The sequence below is a fragment of the Linepithema humile genome, chromosome 5, assembly GCF_040581485.1.
Source record: "Linepithema humile isolate Giens D197 chromosome 5, Lhum_UNIL_v1.0, whole genome shotgun sequence".
NCBI classification, from domain to species: Eukaryota; Metazoa; Arthropoda; class Insecta; order Hymenoptera; family Formicidae; genus Linepithema; species Linepithema humile.
Genome location: NC_090132.1, coordinates 9,707,065 through 9,722,796, shown reverse-complemented (window position 1 = coordinate 9,722,796; position 15,732 = coordinate 9,707,065). Strand labels below are relative to the sequence as shown.

The following is a 15,732-nucleotide window of genomic DNA, read 5'->3' as shown; positions in this document are numbered from 1 at the left end:
AATAAAATTGGCAATAGATACGGTATATTTACGGTCGATCGTAGAATTCCACGCGAAATACTCGATAAATCATCCTCTAGGAACCGTGTTCCAAGATCGTAGAAACTTCTGATAGCTGGAGCGCGCCATCGGGCAACCGATCGGCTGCACCATTCCTTCGACATTGCCAAAGTTTCGTATATCGAGTACGTCATGTGGCGTTTATGCTTGCATATAAGATCCATCCTGGATTTTGACTGTGCCAAAAACTTCTCTTTTTTTTTTTTCGATGAAAAAAACAAGAATATTTACGCATTACACAATACGCATTTTTTAAGTTGTATATTGAAATTTGATTTAATTATGCCAAAATCAATAAGCTTTAAGGTTTTATTCGTCAAATAAAGCATTATTAATAATAAATTTGCATACTCATCTATTTTCAAAAATAAATGTGAAAATTGTGAAATTTTCTTCTGATCATCATCAATTATTAATTTTTCCTTCATAATTCATTGTTATTATAAATTTATCATATGCATGCGAGTTATAAATACGTAACATGACGTCAGAATCATTGTTAATTAGTATATGAATAGCTTAATATCGTCGTTCAATATAAGCCTTTGTTGCCACATATTTGGCGTAGCAAAATACATATAAACTACTGTTGCGTCTGACCATGCTGATGCTCGGGGCTGTCTACTGCTGACGCTTACTACTAGCTGTCATTATCTGATACATGCGGTTAGCACTACTTGTGGGACTAAAAAATATGAAATATATTAGTGTGAAATAACAATTAATTGTATATAATTGTATTTTTATATATTTTTTTTACATCAGAATGAAATATCAAGTAAAGCGTAGTTAAAACAAATTATGTTGCATAAAATGTGATTCTTTATCGTTTATATCGCATTTTTATATTCCTTCTTTTCAAGTCTTCTTATAGATTAAAATTTTACATTTGCGTGTCATAATGTTTATAAAAGATAACAATAGAAAGCATTTATACAATAATTTCTTTTTATATGAATAATTTGCTTTTTACAGAAGTCGTTACATGCATATATAGTTACATTCAAGTCTATTTGTTGATGATATTGTACAATATCATAAATGTGTTGTGTGTTTAGATCTTAAAAATAATAAAATTAGTTACAAACTACATGTAGTTGTAATTACATAACTATTTCATCAAAATTAATACAATAAATTTTAAAAAATATTTGATTGCAGTAGATAGAGTTGTTTAATACCTAAAAAACTTATTTAACAATTTGGCACACATCAATGATATCAAACATATATAATAATAAAACACATCACAAAATAAAGATATATATAATACACAAAAATCTAAAAAAGTTTTGAGACTTCTAAAAAATTTGTTATTTTTAATTTTATTAATAATATGAAAAAAGGAGAAATATTCGTTGTAAAAATAGCAATTTTGATTTTAGTCCTGAAACATAATTACGAAACATGATTTTGAAGAAACCATAGTTCATTGAAAACGTCGTAAAAAATTTTGTTAGATCTCAAAACTTTTATATTGTTCGCGCGATAAATTCATAAATTCTGCACCAAAGTCTTTTGTCAAATATAGTTTTAATATAAGTAAATAACGGTAAATAATGATAAAATAATTCAATGTCTATAGGAATAATATCTATTAATGGTTTGTACCATTGTCACACGTTATATATAAAAACGTTATACTTGCAAGTGTGATGTTTCTATTAACTGTAAAGCACAATTGTAAATTAATTAATTGCGTTTTACAGCTTTTGTGTAAAGCAATGTAGAAATTCATTTATGTCCGAATGGCTTTTGTGTAACTCATCAATAGTATATACATATCCAATATATGCATAAACTAAATTATTCCTATTTTAAAAATTGAATTTTTTTACTTTAAAAATTTTTTTAATAGAAATTATTGATATTCGTAATACGAATCATCAATAATCAATTAAAAGAATATTTTATATTAAGTATGTACATTATTTTGATTATAACAGGCAGTAATTCTAATATGTTATATCAAAATATAATATATATTTTATATATACTATTAAAATACATTAAATTATATAATATTATATATTATATAAATATAATTTTTTAATTAGTATATATTTCAATATATGTTATATTTTAATGTAGCATATTGATATAGTATATTACTTACATTTATAAAATAGTTATTTCCATCGGTTTAAAATCATTTTATATAAAAAAAACTTAAAACAATAAAAAAAGAGAAGAAGAGAATCATTAAATACGTTAATGTCGACATTCTTTATCTTGTGTCTGATATTATTTTGATATTGTATAGAATTATTTTCATCATAATCTCTATTATTTTATACTTTACAAAAATTAAGAAAACCACTGATTACATAAATCTATTCAATTACATAAAAATAATTGCACTAATTATTTGCGAAATACACCTAATATTTGTTCAATTTTTAATCAATCACACATGCAATCATTTAATGATAATCTATATACAAGTAGATACACAGACACACGAAATACTTATTATAATTAAACTATTCATGATGCCTTGAATTTCCTGTACACATTTTGTAAAATATCCTATGCATACGTTGCAGTTCCTATGCAGCTGTCTGTACTTATGAACGATGATTTGCATAAAATGGTATCAAAGTCATACAAATCTTATTCTACAATACCTGATAAAAATTCTAATGTATTTGTTCTTCATATAAACTTGAAACACTTTGTCTTGTCATGTGGTATTCGTGTTTTAAACAGAATTGAATCAGCTCGATATTGCGTATTCAATAGTGGCATATATCCGAAAACCTGAAAACATTAATCATATTGAGTAATGTTATTAACTCGTATATTTATTTAAATAATTACTTATGTGACTAGATAAAGCACAAAAACGATGAGAAATCGAAAATTTATCATTTTTACCTGAGAAAAAAAATTAATACACTTGTGTCTTTCCTGAAAATGCGTATCATCTTCAGATAGCGAGACTGGACAGCCTGGACATCTGAATGTCCAACGTGACGTTACCTTAAAACGAAAAAAATAATATTATGGTCAGAATCATATACAAATAGACTTATATAAATTTGTAAAGTTTAATTAATATTAAATAATTATCTTCCTGACTGAGTTATTCGAAACGACGTCTTACTTTAACTGGTGGTTTCCTTGTAAGGTGAGATATTAAAAAATTCATCGCAATGTCCTCGCAGTTCATATATTCGTCAACTTTATCTCTTATAGCTTGTGGCAGCCAATGTGTGTACAGATATGTATAGTGTTTGTGAATGAAAGCAGCTCCAGTTAAAACCATGGACAGCTCACAAGAATAATTAGAATTATAATTCCAAGCATTGTGATAATTTTGGTCCCATGCGTGAAAGCGACCGGGGAACCCAACTACGCGATCCCGATGTTCTCTCCATACTCTAAAATCATCGTATACATGATAAATATGAAAAAGCTAATCGATAAGACTTTACATGTGACACCGTATATTTACCTGAAACCAAACATAATTTCATCGTGTCTCAAATGAGCGTCATCGTCGACAGAAAGGACAGCTTCTGTCTCGATAGCATCAAATGGAAGAAATCTATTGTTCAAACTGTTTCTTGGAGCTTTTATAACCTGCGCAGATATATTGAAAGTATATTTTAATGTAATTTCTAAGAATAAATATATATACAATAGACAGCAAATTAAACTCACGTGTATCGGAACGCCGATATCAGGCCATTTGAGATCTTCCACCGGTGGTTTCGGATTATTCCACACGACGAGTACCTTGTTCAAGTAAGGCAAGCCATAAAGACGCGCCAGTGAATTTATTAGAACTTGTTCTCTTTCGTACGTCAACATGACGATTGTAAATTGTTCTCTTGGATAGTTTCCTCCCAACGACTCACTAAATTCTTTTCCTGCACCTCCAGCACCTTTACCGATAGGTCGAAAACCAACTTCCGAGCCTACGAAATAATAGAACAATATGAACAGATGTAATTTTCATATGTACGATATGATAAAATAATGATCTTACCAAGAAATTTAGCATCACTGGGAAGAACGGTATCAAAAGGTAACTGTGGATACAAATTAAATGGATCCATCCAATCATTCCAAATTTCATGACCTTGAACTAATAATATCGTATAATTTCTCTTGAAAGCAGGAGATGGATATGGCGGTTCCAAAGGGCCTAAATTTTCTTCCGCTTCAGGTTCAGCGATGATAGTATCCGACTTTAAAGGCTTTTAACATAAAATCATAAATTTTGTTAAAATCAAACGCTTTTATCACATACAAATTAAAATACATACCACAAAGCTTTCGTTAAAAATGCTAGGACTGGGTGTTTGAGACGCCGGCAACGGAGGTATACCAAGTCTGTCACGAATTACTGCTATAGTTGTGTCAACTACACTTTGTGCAGTACTCATATAACGTTCCCATATTAATCTGCCTTGTCTCCGCATAGTTAGAAGGTCGTTATCAGGAACAGCGCGCAATAAAAAGTGCATTTCCGTCACTCTAGCCTAAATTGATAACTTTATTAGATCTGTTTCAGCATCTTGTAAACCAATTCAGTGATGTTGTAACAATTACCTTAGGTAGAAAAATAGCTGCTCTTCTCCAAGCAATAACTTCATTGTAATTAAGCAATATCTGATTGCCACCAAGAATAACCGGTATTGATCCAGCTCGTAACGCTTCATACAATCTTGCTTGCATGGATGAAGTAGTTAATAATGTGACATTGCTGGGAGCTAAGATCAGCGCGAATGTTGAATCCTTTAATATAGCTCTTCTAGATGAGTCAGTTCCGCAAAGAGACCAGTCAAGAGTTTCTACGGGTTTGCTTTCCACAGAAGCTGGTATACATTCGAATTGAATGAAAAACTTGTCTAGAGTTATTCCACCACTCATATCTTTTAAATGTTGAATGATAAATGCATCTATGTTGTTATCATTAACCGCTAATCTTTCCAAATCTATATCTGCATCATCAATTGAATGTGTCATTTGTGTGCCTTTAAGAGTCCTCATTTCTCCCTGAAAAGACAGCAAATATTTTCTTCTCGCTGGCAACATCTGTGCACAATCCTGCCAAACATCTCCGCCAGGTGGTCCCAGAATTGGTGGGACAATTAAGTCAAAGCTATCGCGAAACTGATTTCTATAAAACGTTGATTGTACTATCATTGCTCTGCCAGTATCCACGTCACTAAAAATATTCCCAGAATCTGCAGATAAATCTCTTCGTGCAAAATTTAATAAGATATGATTTCTACCATCTCCACCCCAGTATGGGAGTGCGTGTAATTTCTTTATGTCCAAAAATTTGCTATGATCACTTTTTTGTTGAGAGCTCAATGCTTCACCAATTAAGACTATATAGATGCATGCCTCTGCTGGATTTCTAGTGAGATGAGGATTGTACCCTAGATAACAAATACATAACAATTTATTGTAAAGAAATATTTTATCAAAGATATAGTAAGTAATAATACATAGATATGTAAAACACATACCTAAAGTTTGTTTAATAGTTGTTTTTAAGAAACCGTCTACGTCCCATCCTGGATTAACTACTGAGAATTGATCCGGATCATACAAGTATACAGGAAAACCACTCGTTAATGCACATCGACTGTGATCAAAGCAATTGTACATTCTACATGACCGTGGATCTGCACTGTGTAACACAACTGGGAGACTATTGATCAATATTCTTTTAGGTGGCGCCAATTCAGGTGTGTTTCTTTCCACTGCTTCTCTCTGCGCTACCTGTGCCTGTTCCACACTAACCTTTAATCTATCAAGATCCGTTTGTTGATGTAGTAACTCTTGTTTTAACTCATCTATCTTCTGTGTCAAACTATTGACTTCACCTTGAAGTCTTTGTCTTTTCGCACCCAGATCTCTCAGTTCGTTACTCACTGAAATTTTTATACGAAACATTTCCTCTATTCTCATCTTTAATTGCGATGCTTTCATAGATGTGAAATCTTCAAAAGCTTCCAGTGTTGAAAACGTTCTATACAGATCTCTATCTGGAGCATCAGATTCTACCTAAAAAGTAAATTTAGAATTAGAATAAAGCATTGTTTACAAACCATAACTTTAAAAGCTCATTTGTAACATACCTTCGATAAATAATAATGTGTAAATAATGGCACAATAAATAGAACTGCAGATGTCAAAATGATTATCCTTGACAATTTGATATGTGCCAACCACTGGCACATCTCTCTCCCAGGCCCATTAGAGTGATAGCATGGTAATGCTTCATAAGTATTTCCTACCATTTTATATGGAGTTACTGTCTACTTTAATTTGTGCAACAAATACCGGATACTCAAATGCATCTTCCTGAATTTCTGCAAGCAACATAACATTTACTTTTTATTTTACACATATAAAAACAATTTATTACATTGTCCTTGACAAGATTTCCCATAAAATTAAATTAAAGAATGATAATTGCATACATACCTAATTAAAAACTGACATCTAAATGAACTGTATATCATTATAGCATATCCTATCAATACACATATAACCTAACCAACTCCTCCACTTCTTGGATATCCAAATTAAACAGCATTACAATTTATAAACATGGCATTATGATGTGGATCTTGATAAATTATCGAGTTCGAATCTCTGCAGCGTCTTATTTATTAACAATCATCTTCTTCTTTTCTGCGATGCATTGAGATTGGTTTCGAAATAAATTCACTCTAAACTTTCAATTCTCAACAGCCAGAGGACGCCTCATCGCGTCCCAGAAAGGAGAGTCTTTGGGACACGATGAGGCGTCCATTGGCTGTTAAAATTTGTCAAAATCGAGCAAGTAGTACGAGTTAATGATAAGTCAGATGTCTTCTCTTTTCAATAGCACAAATCAACATCAGGCCAGACATCTTATTTTAAACGTGTTTTCACTAACATTCGCTAACATTCGCTCAACGGTTGCACAACCATTGTATTTTCTGAACGTAGCCATTCCGCGACGGTGTATCCACTTGATGTATTTGCATTTTTAGAGACCTTCACAGAACATGCGCACGTTCATGTCAAGTGTAGTGCGAGGGGAATAATATTTTGGCTTTCGGGGGCCTAAAATTAGCCGGAAAATGGTAAGCATTTAGAAAAACCGCATTTGTTAATAGAATTGCACTCTTTGCATTATCAATTAGTCATGTCGGTTTTCTCACTGAGATTTTGTTGTTCCGTTTTGAAGTTCTCACAATAACCTATCTTCGTACACAACGTTGATGATACTTTTTACGTTAAATGCAAATTTATTGTTTGGTACGATAGAGTGAAATGAAATATTACTTTAACTTTACCTCTTTTCCCCTTTCTTTAAATATATTTCATCAAGATACTAATTGAGATACAAAAGTATGTCTTGATGTATCAAAGTATATTTTGTTGAATTATATAAACTGATTTTTACGTATATACTGTATGATGATTTTTATGGAAAGTGTATTAGTTCTTTAAAATAAACATAGAACATGCTATTAATATGTTTAGTTGTAATGAAACCTTTTAAATTATAATATTATTTTGATACGTTACTTTTACAATATGAAAAACTTATAAGCTTGCAGATTGTATGGCACTGTTTTATTTAAATTACAGCATAAATTAAAATTTTCACAAAGAGACAAAGTGAAAAAATTTATAACATTTACACAAACTGGAGAACAGACTGCGATATATTGTTTAGCCCAAAATGATTGGAAACTGGATCTCGCAAGTGATAATTATTTCCAAAATCCAGAAGCTTATTACAAAGAACCGAAAAATTCTGTTGATAAAAAGAAGCTGGAAATATTATACAGCAAATACCAAGGTAAAATTGTTAATATGATACATACTGTTAGTTACAACCTTACTAGCTTATTATTACTCATATCAAATATTATAGAAAGCATATTATAATCATTATATTTGTAGATCCAAATGAACCCAATAAAATCACAGCGGATGGTATCATGAAATTTCTGGACGATTTAAATTTAAGTCCTGAAAGCAAATTAGTTTTAATCATCGCATGGAAATTTCGCGCTGAAACACAATGCGAATTTACTAAAGAAGAGTTTATGAATGGGATGATAGATTTGGGGTAAATATTAATGATGTCCTTGTTGGGTAATCAATTATTAAACCGATATTTTTCTTATCAAACATAATTATGATATAATTATTGTTTTCAGTGTTGATAGTATAGATAAGTTAAAAGCACGTTTAGGTAATTTAGAAAATGAATTAAGGGATCCTATAAAATTCAAGGACTTCTATCATTTCACATTTAATTACGCAAAGAATACAGGGCAGAAAGGTTTAGATTTGGATATGGCAATCGCTTATTGGAACATTGTATTAGATGATAAATTTAAGTTTCTTCAATTATGGTGTCAATTTTTACAGGTAAGCAATTCAAAATTAAAATTTATTTCTTATAAATATATTACTTTAAAATAATTATACTAATATTTTTTTTCAGGAACATCACAAAAGATCAATTCCAAAAGATACATGGAATTTATTATTAGATTTTGCACTTATGATTAATTCAGACATGAGTAATTATGACGAGGAGGGTGCCTGGCCTGTATTAATCGATGATTTCGTAGAATGGGCACAACCTCGAGTTCGTCAGTCTCTCTAACGATTTTTTTTGTAACGCTCTTACATGATACTTTTAATTTATTCAATTATAAAATTTATATTTTCCAAATATTTCATCAAATAACATTTTTCTAGTAACATAACATCATCTTACTTTCTATACATAACTGCAGACAAATTAATGTACACAATATTACAATTCATATACTGTGTGTATAACATTCTTATAATATGCATTCTCAATAATGCACAATTTGTTGCTTTGGTAGATAGATACTTACTTTATCAGGCAAAATATGCAAAAGGAGAAAATTCTTTTGAGTGTTTACTTAAAAATAACGGTTTTACTTACATGAAGTTTAATTTGTGTGAAACGTACTAATCACATAGAGTATACGAAATTGTAAGATAATTTAATTATAACTTTTAATTTATCTTGGATGCTTAAAAGAAAAAAGCATTGCCTTGAGAATGATTATATTGTACAAAGTAATATGATGTATAAAATGTTTATTTATACATGGAAATATAGCAAAAAGTTGCTCAACCACCCCGACCGGTGGTACTTGCAAGCAGTTTTTCGAAAGAATGTTTCTCGGCGTGTTCCTTTAAAAAAATGTACTGAAAACCACACTAGCAGAGGGATTAGCTTATACGTTCATGTAGATAGTAATTTCTAGAAATTGCGTTGTTGAAAACTGTTATTAAATAAATTTTACGATCTATTATACGACACTTCTAATGTACATAATAACATGAAGAGAAAGAAATCTTGTATTTTAAACATTGCTATATATTTCGGCATCATTCTACTTACCTTTTATATTCAAAATGATAAAGAAAAAGAAATTTTTTTCTTTGTACACTAAGAAAATAATACTTTATATTGTGCTTTTGGAACTTAAAGATAATTTTTATTTTCAATTATACGTTGCGGTATATTTATTGAACTGTTAGTATATAAGAAGAAAGTATCATTACGTTCTTTATATAAATAGATTTGGTTCTCTTAACAAATTTGTCACAGTTATCTTGTACGTTGGATATTATTCTTTTTACTATGTTCTATACAAATTCAGTAGTATATTTGTTTTCGCGTGATTTACACGAAATTACGTGAAGATTATAGAGACAATGTAAAAAAATTTCATAGTACTATTAATTGAAGCTAATTGTTAAGAAATCAAAATATTTGTAGAGCTACTTATAACGTTACATCTAAAAACGAAACTTTCAAGTAAAATTATATCGTCCACGCATTTTTGATTATATTTTATAAGCGTAATATGACATAGCTAAAAAAGAACATCCCAAGATATAAATTAGTGTACACTTATTAATATATATATGTAGTTACATATCACAAAGATATGTTTGCGCAATGCTAAATCTGTTCACATATATAAAAAATAATATACGTGGTGTTTTAAAAACAATATTAAAATTGTTTCTTGATATGGTATTACTTTTGAACATAAATCGAAATTATTTTCTTCGGATAATTTCAGCATTGTGTAAACAATAAAACGTTTTATCAGCCTTAGGACAGAGAGAAAGTAAAATGTACATAATGTAAATAAATATATCAGTCTTAATCTAATCAATTTATCTGTTTAAAAAAGTTGCTGAATGAATATACACTATATTTCGTGTATATTACTTATATGTGTTTAAATAAAAAGTTCTGCTAAGTACATAATTATATTTCATGTGTATATTATTTACGTACTAACTGAAAAATAGTTTTATTTATAAGCAATTTTTATAATCAGTAAGAAATGTAGACAATAAAATACCTTGGTTATAATATGTGATTATATTTTATGAGATTTTGAACAGCTGCATGAAACTTTATTATGGCCACTGCATTGTGCATCGTAAAAATATAAAAAAGCTAGTTCATATTTATCAGCTTTTGTATTGTAGCAATTCTTTAATACATCCTGATTGTACCAGTTGCATAATAATTCCAATCTATCAATAGTTGTCTGTATAACAAATTTACACAATCAATAGCGAAAAAACAACACACACTTATTATTTACATTATATTATTTACAAACTGCTAAAAAATTAAATAAACTTTCAAATTTACTTACCTGAGCAATAATTAAACCGCGATTTGAATTAACAGTAGTGTGACTGTGCGAATCGAACAACATGACCTACAGGTAAAACATGCATCTTATACACTTGCTTTCAATTCCGTTTGAATTGCTTTTTACCTTATAAGTACTTTCTTGAAATATGAATAATATAGTGCGTCCACATGTGATTAACAGCATAAATAAAGTGTGAGCTTTCGGAGCTTTATACCATTCATGTAAGAATATATTTATATTTTTATACAAGCTTGCTTCTATTTCCTCGTGAAAGATATTAAATTTCTGTGTGACAAAGGTATTGTGCATATTAGACATAAGATACATTTATAAAGATTGTTCTACTTGTTCAGTTAAAAATGTAGCGAGATGAGAAACTGATACTTTAACAAGAATTTGTTTGATTAAATATTATATAGAATATAACGTCTTTTAATTATTACCCATTCTTTTAATTTGTTTAAACTTTTGTTCCCATACTTTAAAGCTTCTTCAGTATTCAAATATGGATCTGATATGAGTTTATTCTTGATAAGCCACGCGTGAATCTTATTACCCTCTATTATAGCTTCTGCAACAATAATACTCAACTTCGGACAATTTTCTATGTCATAAATCAATAAATTTTCTCTTGATATTCGTGCAGCCACAAGCAAACATATAAGGGTACAGGCTTCGCTTACTGGACGATTATATCAAAAAATAAAGATTATTAAACATTTAATCTATAAAGATAGTTTCAAGTAAATAATAATGATGCTTACTCTCCTGTCCTGGTGGATAACGGCTTTGTGTAAAGTTGGGGTGGTACCATAATATATCGACTTCGTTATTGTAACAATCTTTTATATATGGTGGGAAATGACAGTTAAACAGTGGCGGTAAAGTCATGATTTAAAAGTACCTTTTATTGCGTCTGTTTCTCATAACTTATTAATTTTGTACCAATTACATCTTTTATAATTTGTATTTTCCTAAAAAAGATTTTATATATGTATGTACGTCACGACATTTTGAATTACAATTTAGTTTGATGTATGGTTATGACACGATAGTTAATAGAAAACAAAAACGCTGTTGATTGCTCAATTTAGAAGCATACAGGGCGTATCTGAAGAAACAATTAATGGCATCTAAATAACTTGTTTAATGTTTTTATTTCTTAGATAATTGTGCAATGACAAAAACAATACAATTTTCTTACCATATATTTCAAGCTTTGTTTTTTTTATTGAGAATTTTTTATTGAGAAAGAAACGTCTTTACTTCTCAGAACTAATTATGAATTATTATTTAATATTATACTTTATGTTAAAACACATTTTGTTAATTTAATGTTATCTTCTTATAGTAACATTCTTACTTAGTTGCAATGCGATAGACTGCCAATTGATCAATTTAAAATAATAAATTTTAGTTTTTTTTTTTTTTTAATATGGTGTAGAGTTCACCATTACAAAATTGTCTCGATGGCATGAGTCATCTTTCAGCACTTATTAAAATGCAGTGAACTGTATGAAATTCATCCTTCAATATTTACAATACATATTACATATTTGTTTTATATTTGTTTATTACGTAAGATATAAAAGTCTCTGTACTAGATGTAAATAATACATCATTTTACAGTAACAAAACTAATAAATAGTCTATTTAAGATTAGTTGCGTTACTATTTATATACGTTCGAAGCAACATATATATCAATGAAACTATATTCTTAAACTAAATCTTGTTGATGTAAAAACAAAAGACGTATTTATATATTTACATATAATTTAATGTAAAAATAAAAATACGATAAAAATTGAAATAAAAATGAATATTTCGTAATAAATGTTGGTCACAGATTCAAATATTAAATTGATGGGAATATCTACGATAGTATTTTTTTGTCAAATGCAATATAAAAAGACAGTATTTTCAATTAAGTACTCATTTAAATTAAGGATTACTCTGTTTTTTCTTCACGATATTAATAATATAATATTTTTGTGAATAAAACGTATTGCTATTACTCATATATTTGTCTTTTGTCTTTTGCAAATTAATTTAGAAAAAATTATTACAGTTTCTATTAATCAATCATACGTTTATGTACGAATATGATTTATTTTAATTCAGTTCAATGTTAATTGTCTAAATTAGTAATAATTTAGATAATTATGAATACATTCATATTTTTCTAGATGTATATTACACCTTACTTGACTTGTCTGACGTAAGTGTCATCACTATTAGTACAAACATGTGTTAGGAGCGGATTTCACATCTTTATCTTTATCGCATCGTAACATACTGATTTCATACAATCTAAAATTAACAAGACAGCATATTTAATTAATATTATAAAGTAAAGACTCGATTAGTTTTTCTGCAAATTAATTCTAAGATGCATAGTAATAAGCAAACAATTCTTTACAAATGTTTATTAATGCGTTCTTAAAATATAAAGTTGTGTTGAAATAAGCAATACGCACCAGTAATCAAAACAATTTGTATGTTGTTGGGTAACGTGCCGGTATACTTGTGATTAAAAGACGTGACCAATGTTCCCATCCCATAATCCTTGCAATTTCAATGCACTTTTCGTCAATTTCCTTAAGTGGTTTCTCCTCATAATAACGTATCAATAATTTCAAATAACGCCCGTAATGTTTATTAATGTGTGCGTGCCATAAGGATAAAATAATGACCTAAAGAAAGAATAAAACTAAATTATATTTGTTATTTTATACTAATCTATTAACATCATAATATTCTTATTTTACTATACATAAATTAATTAAGTCGTCCATTTAAACAAATAATTTTTAAACACAATAATTAAATCATCTTTACCTTATTATCTGTGGGTTCAGCGAATTTCTGTACTTCTTGCCAGTGATGTGTAACACTTTCAAGTAAATGTTCGAAGGATCCATCTCCCTCACCAGTTTTTGTTCCATGCACGTACAACCGTGCCAGTGCACATCCTTTTTTCACTAATCCTTCAATCAAACTGTTCTTTTGCTTCTCCATTGTTACCTTGATTTTAGCCGCGTCGGGACGTTGATCGTTTTTCAGTCCATAATAAGCTAACAACTTATCTTGATCGATATTCGTAATCACAGAGTCGGCAACTGTTATTATTTGATTGGCAAATGCAACAGCATTTTCGGAAAGATCATCATGCGGTACATGTCGCCGCGCTTCGGGAGAGTCCAGCGATGTCAGCATGGCAGTGTGAACGGGTAAATGATCTGAGAAGACGCCTTTCAACTCCGCGTACAACTGATTGGCATGTTCGCCGGGTTCTGTTATCCACAAGAACAAAAAATTTATTAGTATTAGTTATCAAAAATAGAGTTTCAATTAACATATGAGGTATATGAATAAATGTTATATACATAAAGGGCCACAATTTGCGAAAATCATGATATTCATGTTACAATCGTTTACATTGACGATAATAAATAGTAGAATTTGCAAATAAATTATGTATATTATTGGTAAATAGTTCCTTTTGTCAGATATCGTAAAAGAATAAAAACTGTAATGACAGGTATATATTATTTGACATACAAAAATGTCGAAAGGTGATCATATGCAACAATTTCAAATACATGCTTTAAGGTACACATGTATCTTATGCACGTGGTACAAAAAGGGGCACAAACACATAAATGTTTGCATTCTAAACCCAACTTACTCATAGATGGTGCTATTGGTGAAATAAACCGGAAAAAAAGATATAGAATATTTGTAAGAATGCTATAATAGATTACCCTAAATATCTATTATATCTACGTATATTTAAATGTTAGATTACCAAATTTTGCAAGATAATTGCATTTTAAATCTCTTATTGCTTCATTGTATTCATCCCATTTCGTAGTTTTCTCTTTCTCAGATTTAGTAGTAGTGTTGCTATTTTTCTTGGCCGGTTCAGATATGATATATTTAAATACGTGACTATCCACCTTCTTTCCGACATCATCTTTACAGAAAGTCAATGTACCTTGAAGATAACTACCGGGGGTAGCGTATTTGGATACTCTTTGCAAAAGAAAAGAGAAATATTTAATGTATTACAATACATTGAAATTACGTATTTCAATCATAAACGCAGCTTTATTATTATTTTCTTTTACTGTATGCATTACGTGCAAAAGCTGAACAAGATAGAAAAGTAACGCTGTGCAGAAAGAGCGCGACAACAGACAAAATATGCGATAGAATATAATATTCCTGTAGAGAAATAATATACATTCCATTTGTATCAAATACATTAATACATATGTTACAATGGTACATGATTCAAAAGCAAAACATATACAAAGTCAAATAATTCCCTGCGGAATAAAATATTCGTGAGTGACTGGATAACAAAACTAAAAAATAGCTGCACAAATATGCTAAATTAATTAAAACGGCATTAGAAGCAGAAGCATAAATTATTGATCATATATGCAAATTCCTTTGGAATGTAAATTTAATTATCTATATGTATTGTTTGGATATGTGGTGTGTAGGTCAATTATATGATACAAGTGAATGTATTTTCTTGAATATAATTCAAAAGAAAAAAAAAAATAAATTAAAATAAAATTAAATACAAATGTTTCTAAATATACCTTTTTGCAATAAGCAATAATTAATTAAGGACAGACATTATCAGCATGCATTAAAAAATGTGTCAAACCATATAATTTAGTAGCAAATGTCCTTAATTTTGTTTAAAGCGTTCAAATGCGAAATGTATATAAAAATTGTATAATGGACTCACTTGTTTTCAGTGCTGCAATGTAAGATAAAAAAAGAAAATTATCTTAGTAGCATTTTAGCAGCAAATTATATATATATAATTATATTGAATGCCTCTAAATTAAGAGATAACACAATATTTATATACATATTCTTTTAATAATTTGGCATTTTCTTAGCGGAAATATATGTTCATAACTATATATATGTTCATTTTTATTTAT

The 15,732-nt window shown here is 29.3% G+C and overlaps 4 protein-coding genes across 7 annotated transcripts in view; 1 reads left to right on the top strand and 3 right to left on the bottom strand.

Annotated features, from left to right (window-relative positions):
• Positions 1-785: 785 nt before the first annotated feature.
• botv (exostosin like glycosyltransferase 3) lies at positions 786-6,753 on the bottom strand. The gene is made up of 11 exons (XM_012370116.2): positions 6,511-6,753; positions 6,162-6,395; positions 5,547-6,087; positions 4,621-5,456; positions 4,335-4,550; positions 4,055-4,265; positions 3,727-3,983; positions 3,518-3,645; positions 3,167-3,443; positions 2,938-3,042; positions 786-2,820 (listed from the first exon to the last, which is right to left on the bottom strand). Exons 2-11 carry the CDS (start codon positions 6,321-6,323, stop codon positions 2,716-2,718), a joined length of 2,838 nt encoding a protein of 945 aa, XP_012225539.1. The 5' UTR covers positions 6,324-6,395; positions 6,511-6,753; the 3' UTR covers positions 786-2,715.
• A 189-nt stretch (positions 6,754-6,942) lies between these two features.
• On the top strand, positions 6,943-10,365 carry SCCRO (defective in cullin neddylation 1 domain containing SCCRO). The gene is made up of 5 exons (XM_012370120.2): positions 6,943-7,157; positions 7,669-7,882; positions 7,987-8,155; positions 8,247-8,460; positions 8,537-10,365. The coding sequence occupies exons 1-5, from the start codon at positions 7,155-7,157 to the stop codon at positions 8,699-8,701; spliced, it is 765 nt and encodes a 254-aa protein (XP_012225543.1). The 5' UTR covers positions 6,943-7,154; the 3' UTR covers positions 8,702-10,365.
• A 53-nt stretch (positions 10,366-10,418) lies between these two features.
• On the bottom strand, positions 10,419-11,669 carry LOC105674051 (uncharacterized). 2 transcript variants are annotated; one of them, XM_012370118.2, is made up of 5 exons: positions 11,528-11,669; positions 11,207-11,445; positions 10,887-11,048; positions 10,761-10,826; positions 10,419-10,649 (listed from the first exon to the last, which is right to left on the bottom strand). In XM_012370118.2, the coding sequence occupies exons 1-5, from the start codon at positions 11,652-11,654 to the stop codon at positions 10,476-10,478; spliced, it is 768 nt and encodes a 255-aa protein (XP_012225541.1). In that variant the 5' UTR covers positions 11,655-11,669; the 3' UTR covers positions 10,419-10,475. The 2 variants fall into 2 exon arrangements, with proteins under 2 accessions (XP_012225541.1, XP_012225542.1); XM_012370119.2 differs by having other exon boundaries at positions 11,207-11,334; positions 11,528-11,657.
• TppII (Tripeptidyl-peptidase II) overlaps positions 11,651-15,732 on the bottom strand; it is a 93,414-nt gene continuing 89,332 nt past the window's right edge. Inside the window, exons 18-23 of one of the 3 annotated variants that reach the window (XM_067354972.1) lie at positions 15,531-15,542; positions 14,574-14,800; positions 14,454-14,465; positions 13,604-14,058; positions 13,243-13,458; positions 11,651-13,075 (exon numbers count right to left, since the gene is read on the bottom strand). In XM_067354972.1, the coding sequence (XP_067211073.1) occupies positions 13,249-13,458; positions 13,604-14,058; positions 14,454-14,465; positions 14,574-14,800; positions 15,531-15,542 (916 nt within the window). In that variant the 3' untranslated portion in view covers positions 11,651-13,075; positions 13,243-13,248. The remainder of the gene's footprint in view (positions 13,076-13,242; positions 13,459-13,603; positions 14,059-14,453; positions 14,466-14,573; positions 14,801-15,530; positions 15,543-15,732) is intronic. The other 2 variants (XM_067354974.1, XM_067354973.1) reach the window with 2 other exon arrangements.